The sequence below is a fragment of the Pan troglodytes genome, chromosome 16, assembly GCF_028858775.2.
Source record: "Pan troglodytes isolate AG18354 chromosome 16, NHGRI_mPanTro3-v2.0_pri, whole genome shotgun sequence".
NCBI lineage: Eukaryota > Metazoa > Chordata > Mammalia > Primates > Hominidae > Pan > Pan troglodytes.
The window spans coordinates 70,052,679-70,080,412 of record NC_072414.2 but is presented as its reverse complement, the minus strand read 5'-3'; the positions used below and the strand labels follow the sequence as shown (position 1 = coordinate 70,080,412).

Below are 27,734 nucleotides of genomic sequence, written 5' to 3'. Positions count from 1 at the left end.
AAAAAGTATTTAGATTTTGCCAGTTCTCAGGGTCTTCATTTCCTTATGAGGGCTTCCACGTCATGTAAAACTTGTATTAAATCTGTTTTTCTCCCCTTAATCTGTCTTATGCCAAATTAATTCTCAAGCCCAGCCAAAGACCCTAGGAGGGCAGAGGTAAAGTCCTGCTTCCCTTACAATGGCATCTGCTTAAAAGCTCCAAAAAATGTCTTGGCCTTTGTCACACTTCTGTGGACACAGTCAAGTCCTTTAAATCCTCTCAAGTCTCACGTTTGTAACCAAGGGCTCAGAGAAAGCCAAGTAAATCCTGTCCTGCTCCCTAAGGAACACAGAAGGTCTGAGATGCCCTGCCTAGGCCGCGGCCAAAGGCCAGATGGGCTTCCCGAGGCCTGGCCGGGAGGGCCTCAGATGTCAGCTTGACTGACCCCCTCCTTCTCCCCAGAGGGACAGGGCCCGGGTAAGGGCTTGACCAAGGTCGCGACGCGAGACGGTGGCGGAGCCCGGCCCCAGCTAGATCCACGCACTCACAGTCCTCGCTGCCGCCCCCGCCCCAGGTCAAGGGGCGCCACTCGCCCCACTGCCCGCCTCGACAGGGTTTTTTCCCAGGCCCCGCACCCTCACGCCGTGCGACCTGGACTCCCACGGCGGGACCCGGGCGCACGCCTCTTCCTGCTGCGGGGCGGAGTCGCCGCCGCTCCGGGTCTTTGTCCCCGCCTCCGAGACCCCCGCGCGCCCCCAGCACTTCCGGCCGCGGGAGCCAAGGGTTCGTGCCGGGCAGCGTCTCCCAGGGCCAGGTCGCCTCCTGCCGGGACCCGGGCGCGCTGCAGCCGCGGAGCCGGGTGCCCGCCCCTCTTCCCGCCGGGGGCGGAGTCGCTGCCGCTCCGGGTTCCCGTCTCCGCCTCCGAGACCCCCGCGCGCCTCCTCCGGGCGAGCTGCGGGGCGGGAAGGGTCCGGCCACCGTGGGCCGCTGCCAGCCGCGGGGCTGCCGAGGGCCGCGGGCACGGGGCGCTGGCTCCGGGTCTGGCGGCCGCTGATGGGAGGCGGAGCCCGGGCGGGCGAGCGGCGGCGCGGCGGCCACCATGGGGAACAAGCAGACCATCTTCACCGAAGAGCAGCTAGACAACTACCAGGTGAGCTCGGCGCGCCCGGCCCCCAACGCAGGCCCCGCCGCCCCTCCCTTTTCTCGGTCGCTGGCCGAGGCCTCCCGAGAGCCAGCTCTCCCAGGTTCAAACCCTGCCTCTGCCTTCAGGTCGCCGCGTGACCTTGGGCCGGTGACTTCCCCTCGCCGTGCCTCAGTTTCCCCACCGGTGGAATAAGAGCTCTTTCCAGTTGGAAGAGCCTCTCAGGCGCGCGTCTCTCCAGGTACTCTCGCCCTAGGCAGGACCCGAACCCCTCTCCAGCCACCCATTCCAGCGCCCACCTGGCCCGGAGAGGGAAGTCAGTAAACTAGGCTGGACAGAGGACCGCCCTCCCCGCTCCCTGCCCCCCAGCCCCAGGAAGGAGCCCAGGAGAGCGAGTCTCTGTAAAGCAAAAATGAGAGCTGGCGTCCTGTCTGGTTTAGGAGTGGGGTGCATCAGTCTCCACATGCGGTCTTCCCTTGGGACTGTGTTTATCTGCTGGGGTTCGCTCCTTTTGACCCCAGCATGGAGATAACTGGAGCAAGAACGCAAGCCCGGTAGCAGCCTTCCAGGGCCACCTCTCCCAGCTCCCTTAGGCCCTCAGTAGCCACCTCCTTAGACCTTTCTAGGTTTTCCTGCCTCCAGAGCCAGCTTTCCAGATCTGGAATCCCAATACCGTCCCACCCAGGTAAAAACTTTGCTGTGGTTGCGGGATGAAGCCCAACCCCTTGGCTTACCCAGAGCCCTGGCCAATTGCTCAGCTTATCTCTGCAGCCCCAGTCTCCCCAGGTCCCTTCCCTGCCCTCTGCATGGCAGCCGCCTTAAAACCATTTGCAGTTGCTCCAGCTCACCAGGCTCATTCCTCCCTCCTTCTCTCCCTCTGCCCATGCCATTTCCTGGGCCTGGATGCCTTTCCCCCCTCCAAAGGATCTCTTTCACCCTTCAAGTCCCACATCTGATGCCTCTCCCCTGACTCCCCAGGCGGAGGGGGCAGGATTGTGTTGTGGCCTGTGTAACTGGGCAGGAGGAACACCAACAGGGTCTCCATAGGCACTTGTTGCCTTCATCAGTGCTTACTTTGGCTGTGAAGGAAAGCAGATGTGAAGTGTGGGTCCTCTGATGTGGGTGAAGGTAAAACAAAGGCCCCTTCTCCTCCTAGAAGCCCTAGTTGTCAGTAATGGATTTCTCAGCTCCCCAGGTGAGGCCCTGGGAAGGAAGAGGGGAGACACATTTATGGAGCACCTGCTGTGTACCAGGCACAGTAATTGATGCCCTCTATGCATCAACTCACTTGATCATCACAGTGAGGTGGATTATTAGCCCATTTTACAGACGTGTAAACAGAGGCTGAGGAGCCATTCAGGACTCACACAGGATTTCGAATCTTGACTCCTAGGCTCACTTCTTTAGTTGGGAGTGGGCTGGGCTGGGCCATGTGTGCTTTTTGTCCCCAAGGCACTCAGTCTCAGACACTCAGAGACAGACTCTCACCTCCAGTGTGTGGCCCTTGTGATAGAGGCAGGTGGTGGAGTGTGTTCTAGGGAAGGGCACTAGTGGGCAGCGGGAGGCCAGCAGGGAAGGGGGACAAAGTCCAGAAACGATACAGCACTTGAGCAGGCCTTGGGAAGATAGGTGGGGTTTTGCCCAGTGGGGCCCAGAGGAGGCATTCCAGGTGGAGGGGACAGCGTGGATAAAGGCTTGGGAGTGGGCAGGGGCAAGCAGGCAAGCCATGCTCAGAAGTGAGGAGTAGCTTCATGGGGGTGGGGAGCCCAGGTTCCCACTCCAACCAGCCTGGCATTGGGTTACTCATCGGAGCCAGTCCCAGTGTTAGGTTCTGATCCTTTGCCAGAGCCTAGCTAGACCCTGCCAGGCGGGGTGGGAGAAATGAGAGCTGTGAAACCTGAGAGCCCCACATCTCCTTCCCTCTGGCTCTCCAGCCAGCCATGTGTCAGCCAGGGCTGAGTGGGGGTGAGCCTGAGTTACAGCACCCTCTCCCCTAAGTGACACCTAGGGTTTCTTGGGACCTCCCAGCCTGGTAGTCTAACCTTTCCTGGGCAGGGTGCACCCTCTTGGTTCCCGGTGCCGGTGATTCCCAACGTTTAAGCTTCTGTCCAGACCACTCCTCTGCATTGTACGGCCATCCCCCAGACCCCTCAAACTCCAAAACAGGGGTCACAGCCTCCCCAACACCCACTGCTGCTCCTCCAGCCATTTCAACTCTCTGCTCTCCCTCAGCCCATGTTTTCAGTTAAGAACAAGGCCTGTGACTCAGCCTCTTTTGTGGGTCACCTGGAGGTCCCCTCCTCCATCCCCACAGCCAGAGCCCTGGGCTAGGCCTGCTCAGTCTCCTGCAAACTGGAGGTCTGACTGCTCCCTCCTGCGCCCCTCCTGCCCATCCCCCTCCAGCCAGCCGCCCTCTTAGTTCTCTCACTCTTCCTTCATCTCTTTCTTTCTCTTCCTTTTTTTTTTTTTTGAGAGGGAGTCTCGCTCGCTCTGTCACCCAGGCTGGAGTGCAGTGGTGTGATCTCGGCTCACTGCAACCTCTGCATCCCGGCTCCGCCTCCCAGGTTCAAGCAATTTTCCCTGCCTCAGCCTCCCAAGTAGCTGGGGTTACAGGCACCCACCACCATGCCCATCTAATTTTTGTATTTTTAGTAGAGACAGGGTTTTGCCATGTTGGCCAGGCTGGTCTCAAACTCCTGACCTCAGGTGATCCACCTGCCTTGGCCTCCCAGAGTGTTGGGATTCTAGGCGTGAGCCACCGCGCCCGGCCTCCAGCCTCATTTCTTACTCCCTTTCCCTTTGCACCCCAAGTTTTAGGCACACTGAAGGGCTTCTAGCCAAGCCCTCCCTCACCTCTGGCCCTTGTTCTCCTGCTGCTCTCCCTGCTCCTTTGCTAACCTAGTCTGGCCCATCTTTCTGTCCAGGCCAGGCCTCACCTCTTTGGGACGGGCTCCCTGACTCTCTCCCCACCAATCCATTCAGCTGGGAGTACTCAGGGAGCCTGACACATATACATCCCCGGTCCCTTGTGTGGCCACAGAATGGTTTCTACTGGGCACCTCACTGTTTACACTCCATCTTCCTTCTTGTATGGCCTCTGTCCAGGCACAAAAGAGATGTTTGGAGGATGTTGTCAAATGAATGAACAAATACTTGTTAAGGCATGGCTCCAGGAGAGCAAAGAACTCTAGACAAGGATTCTGAAGCCCTAGATTCAAGTCAGCTGGGTAGTTGATGCTGTGGGCCTTAGCAAGCCACTGTTCCCTTCTGGGCCTAAGTGTCTCCACCTCTAAAATGGGAACTACTAACCCAGCTGTGCTCATGTCACAGGGTTCTTGTGGGGATCAACTAAGATCACTGGAGACTGACCTTGAGCCGTGTGATGGTCCCCTGGGCAGTGCTGAGGCCTGAGCTGGCAGAGCTGGATGGAGAGCCATTTCCATTAGAGCTGGGAGGGCCCATGGCTCGGCTCCTGACAGCTGGCACAGGCAGACCAGGCATGTAGGAGATGGGAGGCAGGTGGGTTACCTGGAACAAGTCACCCTTGAGTTGAGCTTTGGAGAAAGGAAAGGGTTTGGACAACCTGGAGAAAGAGGAGAGGGCACTCCAGTTGGGGAATAGGGTGAATATAGGCTCAGAGGCAGAACTCAAGCCTTAACTGGGAAAACATCTGGGCTTCTACTGTAAAAGCCCAGCCTGTCCTGTTTTCTGCTGCCAATGTTCTGAGGGCCCATCACTCCTGGGTTAGGCCCCCTCTCTCCTTCCCTCCCTTCCACTCCTCATGACCCGGACCTGACCTTTGCCGGAACACCTGTCCCTGTGTCCCTGTGTACTGTCAGGAACTAAGCAGTGATGGGGCACTTGCTCTCCAAAAGTATAAGAAAGGGTTCCTTCAGACATGGGGCTGTAGCTCCCAGGGCAGCTGAGGGTGTAGTGGTGGGCAGGGTGTTTGGTGACTCCAGAGAAGGGAAAGACAGCAGAGCTACCGACTCTGGGGAGATGCCTTTGGGACCTTGGGTGGTGGATGGAGCTGTTGCACTGTTTCCTATCAGCTGGGGCCTATAGACTTCCTGTACCTTATCTCATTTGCTCTTCACACTGTCCCCTTCAGAGAGGCACTATTTCCACTTTACAGATGCAGAAACTGAGGCTCAGAAAGGAGAATGACTTGCCTAAGGGTCTGAAGCTAGACTAGAATTTGACCCTGACTACCAAACCTTTTCCCCTGCCACACTTCTAGGCCACCCTGAGCCCTGAGAAGCTTTTAAGAACACCTGCCATATTCACTACCTGTGCACTGCCTCCTTGGGGTGAGTCCCAGGGAAACAAGTGAACAGAAGAAAAAGTGAAACATCAGTTGATGAGCAGGTTCATGGCAGCTTTGTCAGTGATGTTAAAACCAAGAAATAGGTGTTACTAAATGTTCAGAAAGAGAAGAAAGATTAAGACTAGGCAGTGACTCTGCAGCCACTGAAATAATGTAACTGCTGTGGAAGGCATACATGGAAAAGTCTGGTCACTCATCCCACAAGCCCGTATTAAGCACCTGCTATGTATAAGTGTAGGAATACACAGCAGACGCAGGACATGGAGTGGTTGGTGTACAGTGGTCATGGCTCTGTTTGTAGTCATAGGCAGTGGCCAAGAAGCACAGAGGATCTTTTCTTGCCTCTGCTTCCTTGCCAGTGAGGGCCCCAAGGTCTACTCCCCTTAAAAAGAAAAAAAGAAGGCTTTGCATGGTGGCTCATGCCTATAATCCCGGCACTTTGGGAAGCCTAGTTGGGTGGATCACCTGAGGTCAGGAGTTCGAGACCAGCCTGACCAATATGGTGAAACCCCATCTCTAGTAAGAATACAAAAATTAGCCAGGCTTGGTGGCGCATGCCTGTAATCCCAGCTACTTGGAAGGCTGAGACAGGAGAATCACTTGAACCCAGGAGGCGGAGGTTGCAGTGAGCTGAGATCATGCCACTGCACTCCAGCCTGGGTGACAGAGCAAGACTCCGTCTCAAAAAAAAAAGATGGGGGAGCAGGGGAAAGGGAAGCACAGAGGCCTAAGTTCCATTCCCAGCCCTCCTGGGCTGTGTGTGCAACTTAGGGCAAGCTACTCAACTTTGCTGAGTCTCAAGCTGCCCATCTTTAAGATAGAGAGATAATGCCCACCCCCATTGTCTAATGATACGGATTAAGAAAAATTGGATATTTAGAGCCCCAGGTGCTAGGTGCATGGTACATCATGTACTGGTTGTGATGTGGTTTTCAGCCTGGGTTGCACGTTGGGACCACCTGAGTGGCTTTGAAAACCACCGATGCCTGGATCCATCCTTGGGGATTTCTCTACAATTTGTCTGGGGTCTGCTGAGGGATGGGGGACACAGGTATCCTAAACAGCCTCCCAAGTGATTCTGCTCTAGAGCAGTCTTCCTCACACTTCAACATGCATCAGCATCATTGGGAGGGTTTTTTAAAGTGCAGATCCCTGGGCCCCACCCACAGAGTTTCTGATTCAAGAGATCTGGAGTGGAGCCTAAGAATCTACATTTTCACCAAGTTCCCAGTGAGGCTGATGCTGCTGGTCCAGGAGCCACAGCTTGAGGACCATTGATATAGGGAGGTGTAAGTAATTGTGACAGGGAGCAGGGTTATAGGGGAAGTGTTTGCATCTTTTGTCAGGAGAACCCTTGAATCAGGACCTGGATAGTTCCTTTCCAACACACGGGATAGGAGAGAGAAGAGGGGAGGGGAAGGAGGACAGATCGGGGGGAAGAGAGCAGGAGTTGGGACCTCTCCCCATTTCCAGTTCTGCTGACTGCCTCCTCCAGGCTAGGTGGGAGAGCCCTGGCCCTTCTCACTGGGCACCTTAGACCATGGAAACGGCCCTGGGGTGGAGGGAAGTCCACATTCTGCTCCATGTTTCTGGAGTTTGCTGATAAATCAGCCCACTGTGTCTCCAGCCTGTCTGTGCCTGAGGCCTGCTAAGTAGGGAGTTTTCTGTCTGTGTTGGGTGAGGAGCAGGGGGCACTGCTTCCCCAGCCTGAGCCTTTCTGGGCTCCTACAGAGGAACCACTGTCAAAAGCAAAGCTGAGACCCCCAGGAGAACCCCTCGTGTTTCCAAGAAGGCAGCATGGACCCTTAGTCTAACTCCCAGGGAGCAGCAGCTTAGAAGGACAGACTTGTTGGGCCAAATGGGGCCTGGAAATTCCCACCAGCTCTCCCCTTTTCAGCTCTCCCGAAGGCACCCAGTGGAAACCCCAGATGTTGTGTGCATCCTGCAGGCGTCCTCTCTTTGGGCCTCTCAACACGCAATCCAATTGCCCTGATGTCCAGCAGCTTCAGGTCTCATTCAGGGCAAGCCTGGCTGTTTGCAGGCCTGAGTTTCAGCCATTCACTCCTCATCAGAGCTGGCTCTGGTCAGCTTATGGCCCCAGGAGGCCCTACGGGCTCTGGGCTCTGCAGACCTAGGAGGCCTTCTTCCTTCATGCTGTAACAGTGGACCAAGGTGGAGGAGCTAAACAGCAGGGGAGGTGCACAAAAGCCCTTTACGGTTGGGCATTTTACAAAGTGCTGGGTCCTCTTCACCTCTATACTTTTCACCAAGGCCTGGCATAGTGGCCATTGTCACTGACTCCCAGTGGTTGATACTCACCTTGGGCAGGCCAAGCTGTGGATAGAGGCAGTTCATCTAAACAAAGACAGGACCCCTCCGAGATGAGTTTGTCATCTGGATGGCCCTAGGAGCCAAGTGCTGCCCCCACCTGGAGTAATGCTTACCTGGGGGTCCCCAGCAGCCCCTACCCTCACCTCTACCCCAGATGCTACCCGGTTCCCCTTGCCCACGTTTCTCCCTCCCATATCTCCCTGGCCTCTTCACTCCCTTCTCTGGGTGACCTCATCCCTTTCTGGCTTCAGACACCAAGTATATACTGATGCTTCCCCAGTCTATGTGCCTGGAACTCTCGGTCTCTGAGCCTGGGACTGCACAACCCCCCTAGCACCATGCTCAGGGCTACAGTGAGGATGGCACCCCATGCAGCTACACGAGGTGGCCCTGTGGGTCCTCATTCGGAGTTGTCTCCCAGCCACCTCCCTGTCATCCCCCAGTGTATCCCACTGGCACTCAAATCAGCCACGCATACCTGTGAGCATCCATCTTCCTCCTACATGTGTACCCTAAAGCGTGCTACAGCCCCCCACCATGCACTAAGCTCCTTAGGCCTAGCCCAGGATGGACAAAGGTTTTGGGAGGCATTTTCTATACCTACTAGAGCCAGCTGTCCCCAGTGGGTGAGGGCAAGGTGGAAAGGGATAGTAGTGACTCTTCTGTCCCCAGTCTGGAGCTATCCCCTGTGAGCCCTGTGGCATCGAGGCCTCTGAGGAAGAAAGCCTGGGAGCCGCACACTGACTGTGTGTTGTGTGTTTTCCCTCAACAGGACTGCACCTTCTTCAATAAGAAGGACATCCTCAAGTAAGTGTGGCTTCTCGTTCACCCTGTTGGGACTGGGACTGGGGCCGGGGTGAGGCTGGGGCACCCCACATGGGCTGGCTGTGCTCCTGGGGCTGAGGCAGAGCATCAGCATGTGTCAGGAGCCACATTCAGGTCCCCACTCGGCCACTGGGCTAGGATGGAGTTAGAGCTTCCCACTCCTCCCAGGGCCCAGATCCTCCTGCTGGGGAATGAACATCTACTTACTATGAGCTTTCAGGTGGGTAGTTTCCGGCACATTCTTATTTAATCCTCATTGTGACCTTGTAACAAGAGAATCCATTTAACCCCATTTGACAGATGGAGCTTAGCAACTTGAGGGACTCAAGACCCAGCCTCTGACTCCAGGTCCCTTGCTATTTCACTGCATCCTGGGTCCTGGTATAGCAGGGAGTCCCTGTCTGTTAGACCAGGGGTCCCTAAGGGCCCTTTGGCTCTAGCTTTGATGTTCTTCCACTCCTAGGACGTCTAAAAGTTGAGGGCATGGCCACCACCCCTGAGCTATTCATCAGGGCTCTGCTTCTTCCCAGGACAGCCCTTCTCCTTGTTGTTGATGGGGGTGGGGGTGGACCTGGATGGGAAAGATGAAGGGGATCGGCAGCCTCAGAACCCCAGGACCAGTGGGTGAGCAGGAATCACTGAATACCAAGAAAACTGCCCCACGGGCCTCACTAGGCCCCTCTGCCTGGGCTATCAGGTGGCACTAAAAGCCAGCAAAGTCCCAGGATCACTTCCCCTGGAGATCGATGGTCAGGCTGGGACCAGAGCCCATTGCAGCTTCCCAAGAGAGCTGTGCTGCAGCTTGTCACTGCCCTAGCCATTCTGCTCATTCAGGCAGTGCCTCTCGGCTTTCCTCTCTACCCAGGCTGCTATTCCAACCTGTCACCTGCATGGGCAGGGGATACCCCACTTCCACCACCTTAGAGAGTCTGAGCAAGGGGCAAAGCCTCCAGGCCTGGCATCAGTAGACCTGGCATCTGTGGCCTTGGGCAACCATTTGACCTTCCCTGAGCCTCAGTTTTCTTCTGTATAATAGGGATAGTGAAACCTACCCTCATAGCATTGCCGAGAGGCAGCAACACTGGGGTATAGTGTTTGATAAGTGGGATTTGCCCTGTAGCTTGAGAGATGTCAGGGGTGAGGTCCCCATTTCGACAGGATGGCTCTCGGTATTGGAATAACAAAGCTGTCACCCCTGGCATTCTTGTGGCACCTTTTACCTTTCAGAGTTCTTGGCATGGAGCCTCATTTGAGCCTCGCAGGGAGCTTCGGGTTCCCTACCTTTGTAGATGCCAAGCCCAAGCTGCCTGCCTTCTGAGGCCCACGGCCATTTTCATTCTGGCAACAAAAGCCCCTTGCCTCGGCCTTTGCACTGGCTATCTCCACTCCCTGGAGTGTCCTTCGCCTCTCCTCTGCCCACAGCATTGCTATGCATCCTTCCAGACCCAACTCCAGAATCATCTCCTTTATAAGCACCCCCAACACCCTGCCATCCTAGTGCTATCCCAGCTGCTCTAACAGCCTGTTAGGGGCTCCTTGGGTTCCTGGACCCAGGGGCCCAGCTCCCCACCAGACTTGCGATCAGGCAGGACTAACAGGGAGCATGGCACCTGTTAGCCACCAGTGACCATATGAAGAGTGTGTGGGTGAAAGACAGGTAGGATTGGCTGAGGGAGAACATTCCAGGCTGGGGAGTAGCAGAGGTGAGACACAGGCCAGCTTCTCCTGCTCCCACTCCCACCCCCATCCTCCCGTGGTCTCATTGACAGCAGCAAGATTGCCTGTGTGGGGAAGAGGAGAGAGGAGCTCGAAGGCCAGTCCGGGAATCCGATCCAATATGATGGGCCTTTGGTGGTTGTTTTAGTCCATTCTCATGCTGCTATAAAGAACTGCCTGAGACTGGGTAATTTATAAAGGAAAGAGGTTTAATTGATTCACGGTTCCACATGGCTGGGGAGGCCTCAGGAAACTTACAATCATGGCAGAAGGGGAGGCAAACACATCCTTCCTCACATGGCAGCAGGAGAGAGAAGTGCTGGGCAAAGGGGGAGAAGCCCCTTATAAAACCATCAGATCTCATGAGAATTCACTATCATGAGAACAGCCTCAGGGTAACTGCCCCCATGATTCAATTACCTCCCACCAGGTCCCTCCCATGACACGTAGGGATTATGGGAACTACAATTCAAGATGAGATTTGGGTAGGGACACAGCCAAACCATATCAGGGGTATCCCTGGCCCCTTGGAAAATGAGGGGCTCCAGGCAGGTGAGAGGGCTTGAGGAGAGGCGTCCTGGCTCCCCACAGCCCTGGCCTGCACCCCTCTGCACGCATCAGGACCCTAGGCTCTGTAATTCAACACCAGAGCAAAACCCAAGCCTGAGGCCCCGTCTGCAGCATGGGGATGACATTGCTTGCAGGAGCTGTTTTCTCACAGGCCCCTGTGTCCGGGAGGGCTGGGTGATGGTGTTATTAAACATGAAAAGAGCTACCTGGAGTTTGCTGCCCACCTGTCCACCCTCAGGGAAGGGTAGTTAAGACAAGACAGATTCGGGATTGCCTGTCCCTAGAGGGAACAGGCATGACCATGATGGCTCAATTCCGGTTTCACCCCCCTTCGCTTTTCTCCAGCCTTCTCTGTGGAGAGGCCAGCATGACTGACTGCCCCTCCAGGAGAGCCCTCTCCACTGTTCACATCTCAGGTCCGGGTGACAAAACTGAGGCCTGGAGCCCAGAGAGGGCAAGGTCAGCTGCAGAGCCAGGCTATCCAGCCCCAGGCCATGCTCATCTTCCCTGCTCCCAAGGGCCTTTCAGGGCTGCTACTCCCCACCCCCACCAGGATGGTTTTCTTGGTAAGCTGCTCCCTGAGTACTGACCAGATGGCGAGGAGGAAACTTGAGCAGGAGGTTTTTCTTTGCAGGTTGGGGCCCAGCTCTGTGGCAACTTTGGGGCAGTGATACCGAGTCACAGATAGCCCGCCTCCAATTCTCCTTCCCTCTGCCCTGCCCCCACCCAGCTAGATCCGATTGCTCCCCAGGACACAGCTCCTGCATTCCCACATTGAGCCCGAGTGGGCAGCCCACCCTATTCAGTCACCTTGCTTTTTATAGGTAAGAGCTTAGCACTTCGACTTCCCTTGTGCCCTAATTAGGCTGTGCTCTTTAATCAGTGGGACAGTAGTCCTTGTCCCCTTGGTACACAGAGAGGCCCACCCAGCCAGCACTCCAAGGTATTTGCCTACTTGTTATTTTATTGTTTATTTTCTCAACCTTTTAAAAACTTTGTGTAACCTATTTTAATTACTTACTACACATATACATAATGATTGTAGAAAAATTAGAAAATGAAGCCAGTCAAGAGAAGACAAAAAAAATTACCTGTGAGCCTATGACCCAGAAATAAGGCTGTTAATCTTTTGGTATATATTATGCCAGTGTTTTTCTTTTGTATGTGTTTATCAAAAAGTCAGATCGTGGTCGGGTACGTTGGCTCACACCTGTAATCCTAGCACTTTGAGAGGCCGAGGCCGGTGGATTACATGAACTCAGGGGTTTGTGACCAGTCTGGCCAACATGGTGAGACCCCTGTCTCTAAAAAAAAAAATACAGAAATTAGCCAGGTCTGGTGGTGTGTGCCTGTAGTCCCAGCTCCTTGGGAGGCTGAGGTGGGAGAAGTGCTGGAGCCCAGGAGGTTGAGACCGCAGTGAGTTGAGATTGCACCACTGCACACCAGCCTGGACAACAGAGCAAGACTCTGTCTCAAAAAAAAAAAGTCAGATGGTATTGTTTTGTAATATGCTTAAAATTGGCCGGGCGCAGTGGCTCACTCCTTTAATCTCAGCACTTTGGGAGGCTGAGGCGGGTGGATCATGAGGTCAGGAGTTCAAGACCAGCCTGGCCAACATGGTGAAACCCCAACTCTACTGAAAATACAAAAATTAGCTGGGCATGGTGGTGTGTTCCTGTAGTCCCAGCTACTCAGGAGGCTGAGGCAGGAGAATTGCTTCAACCGGGACCCAGGAGGCGGAGGTTGCAGTGAGCCGAGATCATGCCACTTCACTCCAGCCTGGGCTACAAAGTGAGACTCCATCTCAAAAAAAAAAAAGTATATATATGCTTAAAATTGCTTTTCCTTAGGCAAATTGTAAAAGTAGATAAGAAAGCTAAAGAAAACAGTATGGTGGATCCTCAAACACTTACAAATAAAATCACCACATGATCCAGCAATTCTACTTCTGGGTATATACCCAAAAGAATTGAAAGCAGAGTCTTGAGATGTTTGTACACCCACAATCATAGCAGCATTATTCACAAAAGGTGGAAGCAATCCATCAGCAAATGAATAGATGAACCAAGCATGGTATAGATAGACAATAAAACACTATTCAACCTGCAAAAGGAAGGAGTCTGACCCATGCTACAACATGCATGGACCTTAAGGACATTATGCACAGTGAAATAAGCAGTCACAAAATGACATATACGATTCCACTTACATGAGGTACCTAGAGTAGTCAAATTCTTTTTTTTTTTTTTTTTTTTTTTTAAAGTCTGTGTCTCGCTGCAACCTCTGCCTCCCAGGTTCAAGCAATTCTCCTGCCTCAGCCTCCCAAGTAGCTGGGATTACAGGCGTGTACCAACACGCTCGGCTAATTTTTGTATTTTTAGTAGAGATGGGGTTCACCTTGTTGGCCAAGCTGATCTCGAACTCCTGACCTCAAATGATCCACCCGCTTCTGCCTCCCAAAGTGCTAGGATTACAGGCATGAGCCACCAGGCCTAGCCAAGTAGTCAAATTCTTAGAAACAGAAAGTAGAATAGTGGTTGCCAGGGGCTGGGAGGAGGGGGAATGGGAACTTATTGATTAGTACAGAGTTTCAGTTTTGGAAGATGGAGAGAGTTCTGGAGGTGGATCAGTGGTGGTGATGGTTGCATAATAATGTGAACATATTTAATATGCCACTGAACTGTACCCATCAAAATGGTTAAGATGGTACACTTTATGGCATGTGCATTTTAGCACGATTTAGAAAAACTAATAATTAAGATGGTAAATTTTCTGTTATTTTATCACAATTTTTTTCTTTTTTTTTTTTGAGACGGAGTCTGGCTCTGTCACCCAGGCTGGAGTGCAATGGCGCGATCTCGGCTCACTGCAACCTCTGCCTCCTGGGTTCAAGCAATTCTCCTGCCTCAGCCTCCTGAGTAGCTGGGGTTATAGGCACGCGCCACCAGGCCAGGCTGTTTTTTGTATTTTAGTAGAGACGGGTTTCACCATGTTGGTCAGGCTGGTCTCAAACTCCTGACCTCATGATCTGCCCGCCTTGGCCTTCCAAAGTGCTGGGATTACAGGCGTGAGCCACTGCCCAGCCATTTATCACAATTTTTAAAGTTAAAAAAAGATAAGAAAAAAGATCTTACTGTCCCCCTACTACCCAAGATAATCACTAACATTTTAGTGACCAGCCTTCCTTTTAGTCTTTCTTTTCGTGAGTATATAAATATATACAAGCTTTTTTAAAAAAAAAATGGGATTATACTGTAGCTTCTGCTTTTTTCATTTAACATCTTGCGAACAACTTTCAATATCATTAGATATTCTGATATAATATTTTAAATGGCTGCATTTAATGGATATTTCTTAATTTGTAGAGTTGAACATTTAGATTTCCAACTTTTCATGATTTTAATTTGTACTTCAGTGAATATTCTTGTGGTACCATTCACATAACTGCACATGTCTGGGTATTTCCAACAAATTTCCTGATCAAAGATAATGGATATTTTTAAGACTTTTGCTTTTTCCTCCCACTGCTGTTATATGCTTTTTGTCTTCTGACCCCAGATCATTCAGTGAATAACCCGAGAGTCTGAAGCTCAGCTGCCTGTCAGGGGGGCCAGCATGCACTGTAAATAAATGAAGCTGTCTAGTCGGGTGGGAACTCTTTAGAACAGACACCTGCAGAAATAGCTGCTCCTTAGCCCCAGCTAGTTGTTGCCTTGGGGGAATTCAGACCATCTTGATTAAGAAACCCAGGTTTATAGTGTAAGATCTTTCAATCTGTATATGGTGGCAGCAAAATTCTAAATTTATTATTTCAACGTAATTTAATTATTTTAAAATGCTATATGGAAACTAGGCATGACTGGTGGATTGCTGGTTTGTGACTTTCAGAGGAATTAATCTTTTCCCCACTGATTTCAAATGCTGTGTCGTGGGCTCATTCTCATTTACATTGGGATCTACCACTTCTACTAGTCTGCCTTGTAAATGCCAATGTCTATTTCATACATTGTCCTTATTATAGCTTTAAACTGTTTTAATACCTGATAGGGACAAATGTTTCCCCAGTTTCTCTTTTTTTCAGGGTTCCCCTGCAACACTCCTACATTTATTCTTCTAAACAAACTTTTTTTTTTTTTTTTTTTGCCAGTAGCTTGAATAAACACTTAACCAAACAAACTTTTGAATTGGGCTGGCTAGATCCCAAATAGATCACTTGCAGGTTTTGATTAGGGTCATATTCATTTTACAGAAAAATGAACAGAGCATCGTCATCATTACAGCATTAAGTCTTTCCGATCAGGAATGCACAATAGTTATCTTAAGTACCTAAAATATTTTTATATCTTTTGTTAAACTTTCATGGTTTTTTTGATACTTCAAAATTAGTACATTTTATACCAATTTTATACTTAGTTGTGTTTTTTTTTTTTGTTCTTTTAAATTGTGAATTCTTTTTTTTAATTAAAAAAATTATAGAAACAGTCTCACTGTGTTGCCCAGGCTGGTCTCAAACTTCTGGCCTCAAGCAATCCTTTCCCCTTGGCCTCCCAAAGCACTGGTATTACAGGCATGAGCCACTGCACTCAGCCAAATCCTACTTTTGAAAAGGCTAATGTTAATACATAATAGAAAAACTATTGTGTAGAAAGGCTTCTGAACTCTTTCTATTTCAAATAGTCTTTAAGCTAATTATTTTTGGTTTTCCAGTAAATGGTAACTTGCCTCCTCTCCAGTATTTAAGTGTACTATTTTACTGTCTTAACTAATTACATTCCTCTCTCAGTATCTGTGGGAGATAGGTTCTAGGACCTCCCAAGGATACCAAAAACTGCAAATGCTTAAGTCCCTGATATAAAATGGCATATTATTTGCATATAACCTTATCCACTTTGCACATCCTTCTGTATAATTTTTTTTTTTTTGTCAGGCAGGATCTCTGTCGCCCAGTCTGGAGTACAGTGGTGTGATCATGGCTCACTGCAGCCTCAAACTCCTGGGCTCAAGTGGTCCTCCCACCTCTGCCTCCCAAGTAGCTGGGACTATAGGCACATGCCACCATGCCTGACTAATTTATATATATATATTTTTTGTAGAGACAAGGGTGACACTGTTTTGCCCACGCTGGTCTCAAAACTCCTAGGCTCAAGTGATTGGCTCACCTCGGCCTCCCAAAGTGCTGAGATTGCAGGTGTAAGCCACCGTGCCCAGCCCCTCCTATATGCTTTAAATCGGCACCTCCTGTATACTTTAAATCATTACTGCATTACTGATAATACCTAATACAATGTAAATGCTGTGTAAAGAGTTGCTATACTGTATTGTTTAAGGAATAATGACATAAAAAAAATCTATACATGTTTAGTGTAGATGCAATTTTCTTTTTTCCAAATATTTTCTGTCTTCAGTTGACTCACGTATGCAGAACTCATGGACCTGGATGGCGAATAGTACATTGATTAGTGCTCCTGGGGAGAAATGTTATATAATAATGGTGATTATAGGCATCCCACATTGATGGGTATATCCCCAGTATATACAAAAATTAGCTGGGTGTGGTGGCGGGCGCCTGTAGTCCCAGCTACTCAGGAGGTTGAGGCAGGAGAATTGCTTGAACCCAGGAGGCGGAGGCTGCAGTGAGCTGAGATTGAGCCACTGCACTCCAGCCTGGGTGACAGTGCAAGACTCAAAAAAAAAAAAAAAAAAAAAAAAAAAAGAGAAGGAGATACCCTTTTGTTTCTGCTCCTAAGCAGAAACTCCTTTTGTTTCTGTTTTACTAAGAATTTTAAGTTTTTTTTATTGACAAAATAACGTATACTTTAAAATACTTTTGACCAGGTGCGGTGGCTCATGCTTGTAATCTCAGCACTTTGAGAGGATGATGTGGTGGATCACTTGAGGTCAGGAGTTCGAGACCAGCCTGGCCAGCATGATGAAACCCCATCTCTACTGAAAATATAAAAAAATCAGCCGAGTGTGGTCGCATGCCCCTGTAATTCCAGCTACTTGGGAGGCCGAGGCATGAGAAAATCACTTGAACCCGGGAGGCAGAGGTTGCAGTGAGCCAAGATTGCGCCACTGCTCTCCAGCCTGGGCGAAAGAGCGAGACTCTGTCTCAAAAAATAAATAAATAAATAATTAATTACTTCTAAAATTTCAAATAATTGAGAAGTAGGTGAAATAACAAGTAAAAGCCTCCTTCTTTTCACATTTCTCTACTCCCACCTCCCAGGGACTATCAGTGTAAACATGTAGTATATAACTTCTCAGATATTTTTCTGTATTCACATATACAGTCATAAATGCATCTATCAAATTGGTCCAAATGTTTTTTGCTTAATATGATTTGTAGCCACAGATTTCCAAATACTGAACTATCTTTGCATTCTGGAATAAATCCTACTTGATCCTAACATATTATTCTTTTAAAGTCTTAGATTTGATTTACCAGTATGTTATTTTTTTCTTTCTTTACGTATCTTTTTTTTTTTAGAGACAGGATCTCACTCTGTTGCCCAGGCTAGAGATCCTCCTACTTTAGCCTCCCGAGTAGCTAGGACTACTGATGCATATCACCACATCCACCTAATTTTTAATTTTTTTTTTTTTTTTTTTTTTTGTAGAGGCATGGTCTCACTACATTGCTCAGGCTGGTCTCAAGCTCCTGGCCTCATGCAATTCTCTCACTTTGGCCTCCCAAAGCACATTTAGATTACAGTCATGAGCCACTGTGCCTGGCCCCCAGTATGTTATTTTATAAGACTTTTTCATCTATCTATGCAAGTGCCATTGGTCCATTCTGGATGCTACATATTAGGTTCTTGTATCAGGGTTCTTGTTAACTTTGTAAAATAAAGTGAGAGTTTTCACATTTCTTGCCTCATACTTGGGGGCAGTTCAAGTAGCGTAAGTATGGTTTCTGGTCCTGGATGTTACAGTAGGACTAATATATAACTCTTCTTGAATTCAGTGCCCTTTATAGGGGGAGAGGTGACAGAGATGTGGTTCTTTGACAATGCTTAGAGTTTCTTTCACAGTGATTTGGGTTTTCAAATTCTCCTTGGATTTTTCTTTAAAGAAAAATTCCAATGTGATTTTAGTTACTGTTTTAGAACAGATCTGTGTCCCAGGGTAGAAGCTGGCCTTCCCACCCCAGAGGATACCTCCTCAACCCTGCCAAGCACCCATAGCCTCTCTCCCTAGTCCACCCCTTCCAGGGAGCCTCTGACGTGGCAGGCAGCATGCTAAAAGCTGCCAGTTGAAGGCCAGTGGTTTTATGAACATCCAGGGTGAGAACAGTAGAATAGCCCCTGCTTTACTGATAGAGAAACTTATCCTTCAGTGGATTAACCCACTTACCCACACTGCTAATGAGAGGTGTAGGCAGGGCTCCAACCTCAGCCTGACTTCATGCTCCTGCTGCAGCCATCCCACAAAACTTCAGAGGTATAGGCCAACCCCTAGAAACACTCCAACATCACACCGCCACACGTGAGGTGGGGTCAAGCTCAAGTGGGAAATGTAGCAGTTGGAAGCACAATGGATATGTCAAAGTACCAGATGCATGAATTATGAAAGAAGATGCCTTGTAATTCCAGCACTTTGGGAGGCCGAGGTGGGCGGATCATGAGGTCAGGAGATTGAGACCATCCTGGCTAACACGGTGAAACCCCATCTCTACTAAAAGTACAAACAACTGTGCCGGGCATTGTGGCGGGCGCCTGTAGTCCCAGCTACTCAGGAGGCTGAGGCAGGGGAATGGCCTGAACCCGGGAGGCTGAGCTTGCAGTGAGCCGAGATCGCGCCACTGTACTCTAGCCTGGGCGACAGAGCGAGACTCCGTCTCAAAAAAAAGAAAGAAAGAAAGAAAGAAGATACATGAATTTTGAAACAAGTGATTGTTCCTTATTTGGGGACAGTGTAGAAAAAAAAAAAGTAGTTTTCTTCTATGCAAGAAATAGGAGCAAAGAAAGTCCTTGAGTGCCCTCTTGTGGAGAGTCTCAGCTTGATCCCACTGCCCTGGCATTTGCTGAGCCTCCTCCCACCCAAAGTACAAGTTTAGGGGTTTTCCCCTCCTGCTCTGTCTCCAAGTCATGGCACATCCTTGTAATTTCAGACCCTTTTATAGGGATGTGCGACTGGCAAAGTGGGCATGTGGCATTTTACTGTTCATTTGCCCTGGACAGGCTCTGAACCAGCAGATGATGTGCTTACCAGGGCTTGACTTGCAGGGAGGAGCCAAGTGGTTGGTGTCCAGAGGTCCTGGGTTCAAGTCCTGTTCCCACTGCTCATTGGCCATGTAGGATGGGGAAGACACTTGATTCTTGAGCCTCAGTTTTCCCTACCTGAAAATGGGAGACTAATATCTACCTCTCAGGGTGATTTGGGGATTAAAATGAGTAAAGCAATCCACAGAGAAGATTAGTTCAGGGCCTGGCACAGAGTAAGCACTTGCTAAATGATAGCTGGTGTTATTATCTGTTTGAGCTGGGTAAGTAGTCAGGTGCCTTGCTAAGGACAGTAGGCAGCAGGACCACAAGAACTGGTAGAACCCAAGGAAGGTTGGGTGGCTGTGCTGAATGGCTTGATAAAGGTGGGCCTGGGGTGTGTCACAGGGTCAAGCCACTTAAAAGGAGACCTGGGCTGATCTGGCTTTGGGGGTGGCAGGGCCGGCCCAAGCCTGGGAGATACAGGGTCATACCTAATCCATTCGCCAGCAGCCTAGGACATCACTTTAGGCAGGTTACCTACCTCAGCCCCCAGTCAATGCCCCTTACACTTGTCCCACCCATGGCAGCACTTAATGGACACAATTTTTGTTTTTAGAGACAAGGTCTCGCTCTGTTGCCCAGGCTGGAATGCAGTGGGGCAATCATAGCTCACTGCAGCCTCCAACTCCTGGGCTCAAGCTCAAGTGATCCTCCAGCCTCAGCCTCCCAAGTAGCTATGACTGAGCCACGATATCCAGCTAATTTTTTTTTTTCATTTTTGTAGAGACAGGGTCTTGCTGTGTTGCCTAGGCTGGTCTCAAACTCTGGGCCTCAAGTGGTCCTCCCACCTCAGCCTCCCAAAACACTGGGTTTACAGGCATAGGCCACCACACGCAGCTCACAATGTCATCTAAATACAATTTGTACCTGTCTTGGGATGGGGGGCTATTCTCTGGCATGACAGGGACCTGGACAAGTGGACATAGGGCAAAGAAAGACTGAATAATGGGCAGGGGGCGGGGAGGAAGGGAGCTTCCAAGTGAGACAGTGCCAGGATGCCTTACACCTTTGAGGGTCCATGCAGCTTGTTGAGGTGGGCTTGATTTCCTGGAGGCTGGGACAGGAGCTAGGGACCTGACCCATCAGTGAGGAGGGAGGGCCAGGCCCACCAGGGTAGCAGGCTGGGTCCCAATGGCCCCCAGTTAGAGAGGTTATGGGTGACCCATTCATAGGGGCTTCCTGAGGGTGTGAGGACTGCTGAGAGCTCTCCCAGAGAGACCCAACCCTCAGGGCTTAAGTTGGGGTGGTGGGGCCACGAAGTGGGCCCAGGCTTTGATGGACCCTCAGGAGTGTAAGGGGGAAGAGTGGCTAAGAGTTTCTGCTTGGATTTCCCATCTTGGGCTCAACCTATGGCCTTTGATGCTTTCTAGTTATGTGGCCTTAGACAAATCACTCTTAACCTCTTCAGCCCTGTTTGCTGAGCAGTAAACTGGGGTCAGGATGCATCTGTCTGCACAGTGATGTGGAGGAAGATTAAATTAGGTGATGTGTTAAGTGCTTAGCACAGTATCCTCAGCATAGAAAACCCTTATGAGAGCCCAAAGGAGAAAAAATTAAAAGATTTGGACGCAGGCCCAAGGAGTGATGGTGGTGGTGCTGATGGGGTGGGTGTGGTGGAAATAGGGAGGCCTGGACACAACCTGGTTATCAGCACAGAGGTCTGGGCAGAACTCATCTCCCTCCCAACTTCATACCTTGTGGGCAGAGCAGAGAGCCTCCCATTGGCCCCTCACCTGGTCCTGGCTGAGGATGTTCTGCAGAGGCAGAGGCCTAGGCAGGACAGCACCGGGCTGCTGGGGCTTAGGGATGGCACCCCCTCCAGCGCTTTTTCTCTGCTTTCCTCCAAGGCTGCATTCGCGATTCTACGAGCTGGCCCCCAACCTCGTCCCAATGGACTACAGGAAGAGCCCCATCGTCCACGTGCCCATGAGCCTCATCATCCAGATGCCAGAGCTCCGGGTATGTGCAGGACCTCTTGCTGGCGAGCAGGGGATCTGTGCCTCTGGACCAGCAGCAGAGGCCCCCAGGTCTGGGCTGAACCCAGCTCTACCCTTTGTGTCTGCGTGGCTCTGAGCAGATCACAGAACCTCTCTGTGCCTCAGTTTCCTCATCTGTACTCTGAATAAATAAGCTATGTGGGCTCTGTAAGGGTGCTGTACATCAGTGGCCACCCCACTGCAGGCCATGGGCTTGTGCTCATTTGCTTGTCCCTTTGTTAAGTGGCCCCAAGCCTGCTGTACTTGGCAGACCTGTGTCTGCTTTGTTAGATAACTTTTCTGTCTCCCCCTTGTCTGGCTGTGGCTTCTCACTGAGGTCAGCATGGTGGTCATCCATAGCATCATTTCTCAGACTTTAACGTACCTGTTAAAATTTAATTTTAAACTCCCCGGGGATCTTGTCCAAATGCCAATTCAGGCTCAGTACATGTGGAGTAGAGTCAGGATTCTGCTTTTCGAGCAAGCTGCCAGGTGAGACTGATGCTGCTGATCCTCAGACCATATATATTTGAATGTTTCGTTTCATGAGTTCCTTATCCATAATATGTAAAGTGCATTCAGCATTAAGAAGGCATTTGGGGCACAACTCCCCATTGCAGTGGGACTTCGTCAGTAGCCCCTTGCCAGGCCTGGGATGTGTGGCTTGAAGGTGGAGTCAGAGTGCTATATGGCATCCACTTGGGGCCTGCACTCTGGTTGTGACCTCAGTCCTGAGAGACAATGGGCCCCAGGCTCAGCCCTGGACCAGCACCCCATCTGGCCCAGCAAGGGGCTCAAGAGCAGGCTCAGAGGGTTGCTGGAGCGGGTGAGACACTCATGGGTAGGACCCAAGTGGTCTGTCTCTGAGCCTCCTGCACTGGCCTGGGCTGGGCACGGAATGGCGCTAGCCAAGCGCTAGCTCAGTTGGGATGGAAGGGCTGCAGGATGAGTGATTTGGGGATCTAGGAAGGCATCCGTGTACAGCTCCCTGGGAGAGGCAGCATCCAAGGTGGTCTAGGGGAGAATTCACAGGAGCAGAGTGACGGCAGGCCTGGGCCTGAACTGGCTGTATGGCTCTTGCTGCTTGACTGGTCCAGTTATCTGACCCCACATCCACCTCCCACGATCCTGGCCTGACACGGCCTGAGCTGAGGGCCACCAGTGCCCTGGGCTGTCATCTTCTTCTGCTGGGGACAGAGCCCTACACATCCAGGCAGAGCCTCTGTGTGCTCTTCTGGGTAACAGGACGAATCTGTGCTTCTGCTTCAGATGAGGCAGTGCCTCCAGTGAGAACACACTGGCTGTGCTCAGCATTTTTTTTTTTTTTTTTTTTTTTTGGAGACATGGTCTTGCTCTGTCGCCCAGGCTGGAGTGCAGTGGGACGATCATGGCTCACTGAAGCCTCAAACTCCTGGGCTCAAGTGATTCCTCCACCTCAGTCTCCCAAATAGCGGGACTACAGGTGTGCACCACTGTCCCTGGCTGTGCCCATCTTAATGATGTGACATGACCCAATAGAATGCTTCCTGAGCTCTTACACATGCCGGGCCTGGTACCAACACCTTACATACTTTAGCTCATTTAATCCCATCACAACCCAATTGAGAAGGTGTTATTATTATTCCCTTTTTACAGATGGGGAAACCGAGGCTCAGAGGGATTCGGTCACTCCTCCAGGGTCACACAGGCTGTCCACAGTCTGGCTCCGGGGCCCTCCTGCTTATCCTGCACCCACAGTGATTGCTGTGTGTGTTTTCTTCAGGAGAATCCCTTCAAAGAAAGGATCGTGGCGGCGTTTTCCGAGGATGGTGAGGGGAACCTCACTTTCAACGACTTTGTGGACATGTTTTCCGTGCTCTGCGAGTCGGCTCCCCGAGAGCTCAAGGCAAACTATGCCTTCAAGATCTATGGTAACCAGGGCTAGAGGAGGGGGTCGTGAATGTGTGGGGGGGAACATGTGGGGCCCTCAGCCTGTCTGGTTACTGCTGGCTCCTGCCCTAGGGACACCAAGAACAGTGAAGCTGATCTGTCCTCTGAAGAGTACCTGTCCAGTGGGGTGGCCAAGGGAGATGATCAGTCCCTGAGAGACATCTGTGAGGGTTCTGAGAACGAAGGAGGGAGGGACTCGCCCACCCCAGGTCGGGTGGTTAGTGTGGGAGGGGTCCCAGGCATGACCTATAAGCAGGGACTAGCAGAGGCTTGGACTGGAGAAGAGGGGGCTGGCAGACCTGACAGAGGGCGCAGCCCATGCAGACACAGGGAAGCGCAGAGCTTGATAAGGAGATGGGAGGAACTTGGAAGGTGGTGGGACAGGGGGCGGTATGAGTCTGGAGAGAATCTGGGGCCAGGCTGTGGGAGCCAGCCACAGAGTTTGGACCTAGTGATCCAGACACCAGGGCCACTGCAAGGTTTCCAGTGAGGAAGGGCAGCTCTGTTTTCTAGAAGGATCACTCAGCAGCTTTGAGGTGTAAAATGGAGGAGCCAGAGAGGCTGCCTAGGCCATGGTGGTAAGGCCAGGCCTGCAGGGGGGCCTCTGGAGCCCCCCCCAATACTGCCTGAGATAGGGCCACCTGGATTCACCCCGCCCAGCTCTGCCCTCAGGCCTGCTGTCTCACCAGCCACCAGAGGGCGGCGGGCACTCATGAGCCAAGGACTCATGCTTCTCCCACAGCCACAGGGAGAAAACTTCATACCCACGAGCTCACCCCCTGTGCTGGCCTGACAGACCCATGGGGACTGGTGTCAAATCCTCAGATAGACCTCAGTTGAGATGCCTAAGGCCTAGGAAGGGGCTGGGACCCAACTTGGACCTGAAGAGTCAAGGTCAAAGCTCCTGTCCTCAGCACCTTTGATCAGACACTGGATCCCAAGGCAGCAGGGCCTATCAGGGGCTGACATTTCACTTTCTTTTTTTTTTTTTTTTTTTTTTTTTTTTTTTTTTTTTGAGACAGAGTCCTACTCTGTCGCCCAGGCTGGAGTGCAATCGTGTGATCTCGGCTCACTGCAACCTCTGCCTCCCGGGTTCAAGCGATTCTCTTGCCTCAGCCTCCCAAGTTCAAACGATTCTCCTGCCTCAGCCTCCCGAGTAGCTGAGATTACAGGTGCCCGCCACTATGCCTGGCTAATTTTTGTAATTTTAGTAGAGATGGGGTTTCACCATGTTGGTCAGGCTGGTCTCGAACTCCCAACCTCAGGTGATCTGCCTGCCTCGGCCTCCCAAAGTGCTGTGATTACAGGTGTGAGCCACCATGCCCAGACTGACGTTTCACTTTCTAGTTATCATGTTTATTTCAGAGGACTTTGGTTTCTGTCTGTGCACCCACGTTTTGCTTGCATATTAGAAAGAAAATACCTGCCAGTCTGCCCTCCACAAACTATGCCCACATGGCTCATGTAAAAAGCTTCTCAGATTCCACCCAACATCCGCCTGGTCTTGGACCCCATAGCATTGCTCCTGGGACGGGCTGCTGTCTGCCCAAGACAGGGGCGTGCAGATCGCATGGACCGGGTGGGCACAGGAACACATGGAAGAACTGTGGCTTCCTTGCTGCTCTAGGCTGGCGGTGGAGTGGGGAGAGGCAGCCAGGGCCCTCCTAGTCTGGCGCTGGGGAGGCCTGGGGCCTCATTTGCAACAAGGATCATCTCACTTCTGAGCCTCAGTTTACTCAGGTTAAATGGCCACAGGAATTCAGCCAGCCAGCCAGCAAATCTTTCCAGAGATTTGCTATGTCCCATGCCATGGGCAGAGATGAATACCCCCTGACGCATACCCTAGAGTTGTGCCCAGGCCTCTGCAGAGATAGACAGGGCAGAGTCACCCCAAGAGCTTGGGCTCTAGGGTCCAACAATGACCGGGATGTGACCTCAGGCAGGTACCTCTCCTTTTCACCTCCCTGTTTCTTTTTTTATTTTTGAGATAGAGTCTCGCTCTGTCGCCGAGGCTGGAGTGCAGTGGTGTGATCTCAGCTCACTGCAAGCTCCGCCTCCTGGGTTCACGCCATTCTCCTGCTTCAGCCTCCTGAGTAGCTGGGACTACAGGCGTCCACCACCACGCCCGGCTAATTTTTTTTTTTTTGTATTTTTAGTAGAGACGGGGTTTCACCGTGTTCGCCAGGATGGTCTCAATCTCCTGGCCTCGTGATCCACCCACCTCGGACTCGCAAAGTGCTGGGATTACAGGTGTGAACCACCGCGCCTGGCCACCTCTCTGTTTCTTCATGTGTATAGTGGAGATTCAGTTGTGCCTGCCTCATAGTCTTGTTTTGAAAATTAAATGAGAAAGAGCATATAATGCTCACATGATGGGTCTTTGTCACTACCTATAATGTCGGAGTTTGCCAATGGGCAACAGAAGCTCATTTGCGGGGAAGAGGACCTTTATCGCTAGAAAGCCCCGCCACTGGGAGGTGATGTGTGAGCCAAAATTTGAAGGATGACCAGGAGTTTGCTGGGAAGGGACCCCAGGCAGAAGAAACAGCACATGTGCAGATCTGGTAGTTGGGCTCAAAATGTAAGAAGAGAGAGTTCACTTTGATGTGGCCAGGCATGGCTCGGTCCTCTGAACCATTTTGCTGTGCTTTGGGGCAGTGGTAGTGCCTTTTGCTGGGTAGAATCAAACCATGTTCCCTGCTCTGTGTGCACAAAGGCCAGGCACAGGCCCCTCTCTAAGGGTCTTTTGATTTTGAGTCTCCTGACCCACCGTGTCTTCTGGTCACACACCACTGAGGCAACGGGGTGCAGTTTAGAAAACATGGGTCTTAGAGTCCCATAGGCCCCAGTCAGAATCCCTGCTCCATCTCTGAGTGGCTCTCCCACCTTGATTCAATCACATGGCCTTTTTGGGCCTTAGTTTCCTTAGCTCTAGAAGTCTAAAGGGAACACAGGGTCCACTGTGGGCTAAGGCCAGGAAGGGCTATCTGGCCTAAGCCTGAAGTTCTCAGGAAACCTCAGATTTGGACTTTTGACCTGCTTCAGGATGTGGTTTAGTCATTGTGGGGTTGTTGTTGGTGGTGGATGTGGGTGTTTAAGCGATGCCTGGTGGGTAAGCCGTCTTAGGGGCAGGGATCCAGTATCCCAAGAGTGTGCATGGAGATGCTCTGGGGACATCAGAAGCTGGTGGAGGTAGTGGGGCCAGCTAGGAGGAAGAGCTATAGTGTAGGGGTCCCTGGGTGCACGCAGCCCGGACTTGAACGTGTCCAACCCCTGCCCTACAGACTTCAACACTGACAACTTCATCTGCAAGGAGGACCTGGAGCTGACGCTGGCCCGGCTCACTAAGTCAGAGCTGGATGAGGAGGAGGTGGTGCTTGTGTGCGACAAGGTCATTGAGGAGGCTGACTTGGACGGTGACGGCAAGCTGGGCTTTGCTGACTTCGAGGACATGATTGCCAAGGCCCCTGACTTCCTCAGGTGCTGCCACTACAGGGGCCGGGCTTGGGCAGGGCAGGGCAGGGCAGGGCAGGGCAGGCCGGGATGTTGGGGCTGAGGCCCCTATCACTCGCTATTTGTGAGCAGTGGTGTGCGGCCAGGAAGCAGGAGGTCACATTCAAGCCACCCTTGCCCTAGACGTGTGACTGGCCTTTGTCCCCTGCAGGGGGAAGGTTGAAGACCTGGGGGCCCCTTCAGTGATAAGTGGGGGCAGAACTCCCTGGGCACCGCTGTTCCTCCGTCTTCCCCCAGTGTTGATTACTTGCATCCACTATGCAGGGTTCCCTAATGAGGCACTGTCCAGCATGGGGCTGGGGCCTGCTGTGCTTTTCCCTGAGGAGCCTTTACCTGACCCAGGGCCTCTCACCCTCTCTTGCCCTTTCTCTCTTTCTAGCACTTTCCACATCCGGATCTGAGGACACTGCCGAGGCTGCAGGGGCCTAGAAGTCCACCATCCTGCCCTGCAGTCACATGGGTGTGGCCTCCAAGCTCCCCAGGAAAGCAGTGGCAGCCTCTGGGGTTTGCACCACAAATATATCCTGTGGCCCTTTCAGCAAAAAAAAACCTTAACCAGGAAGGGGGCCTGTGAAGGTTAGGACCCTTCCCACAGCCCCGCTGTGGTCCAGCCCCGGGACCCATGGCCTCTCTCCAGGCCCTCCGCACCCCGCCCCATGCCCCAGTCCTTTCCTACTCCAGAAATGCTCCCCACCCCCCCAGAGGGAAAGGCAGATAACCCAACAGGAGGTGGTGGGGTCTGACGTGTCCAAGTGCTGGCAGACACCCTGGTCACCCAGGACAGAGCGGAAAAAAAAAAGAGGTCAGGGTTTTAACGAGCTATGCAATCTTTTTCCAAAACCCAAGGTTGGGCTGCTTCCCACCCCTGCCTGTTCCCCTTCTCCCGGCCTCCTTCACAATGTGAAGCTGTGGGTGCAGTGGGCCCAAGGGCTCTTGCTCCTGTCTCTGCCTCTGGGTCATGAGTACCACCCTGCCTGCCTCCCCAACACCGTGGAATCCTCACTGGTGTGCTGTCCACAGATTTGTGAACTCCTGGTAGTAAAACACTTTTGCATCCCTTTGCTCTCCATGTATGCTAATGTTAGGAAATGTTTGAGGGTACCTTTGCTTCTGATCCTTGAAATCCCACCATTGACATCTCACCTCTCGGCATTAGGCA

The 27,734-nt window shown here is 51.6% G+C and overlaps 1 protein-coding gene across 2 annotated transcripts; it reads left to right on the top strand.

The window, feature by feature from the left end:
- The first annotated feature begins 849 nt into the window (after positions 1 to 849).
- Positions 850 to 27,633, top strand: CIB2 (calcium and integrin binding family member 2). Of its 2 annotated transcripts, XM_510523.8 has the most exons (6): positions 850 to 1,130; positions 8,552 to 8,586; positions 21,005 to 21,116; positions 22,896 to 23,043; positions 26,347 to 26,542; positions 26,955 to 27,633. In XM_510523.8, the coding sequence occupies exons 1-6, from the start codon at positions 1,080 to 1,082 to the stop codon at positions 26,974 to 26,976; spliced, it is 564 nt and encodes a 187-aa protein (XP_510523.1). In that variant the 5' UTR covers positions 850 to 1,079; the 3' UTR covers positions 26,977 to 27,633. The 2 variants fall into 2 exon arrangements, with proteins under 2 accessions (XP_510523.1, XP_009427907.1); XM_009429632.5 differs by lacking the exon at positions 8,552 to 8,586.
- Positions 27,634 to 27,734: the final 101 nt, after the last annotated feature.

Coding starts and splice junctions, on each gene's coding strand:
- CIB2 (XM_510523.8), top strand. CDS start 1,080: ATGGGGAACAAGCAGACCATCTTCACCGAAGAGCAGCTAGACAACTAC. Junction 1,131..8,551: donor AGCAGCTAGACAACTACCAG/GTGAGCTCGGCG, acceptor TTCCCTCAACAG/GACTGCACCTTCTTCAATAA. Junction 8,587..21,004: donor AATAAGAAGGACATCCTCAA/GTAAGTGTGGCT, acceptor CTTTCCTCCAAG/GCTGCATTCGCGATTCTACG.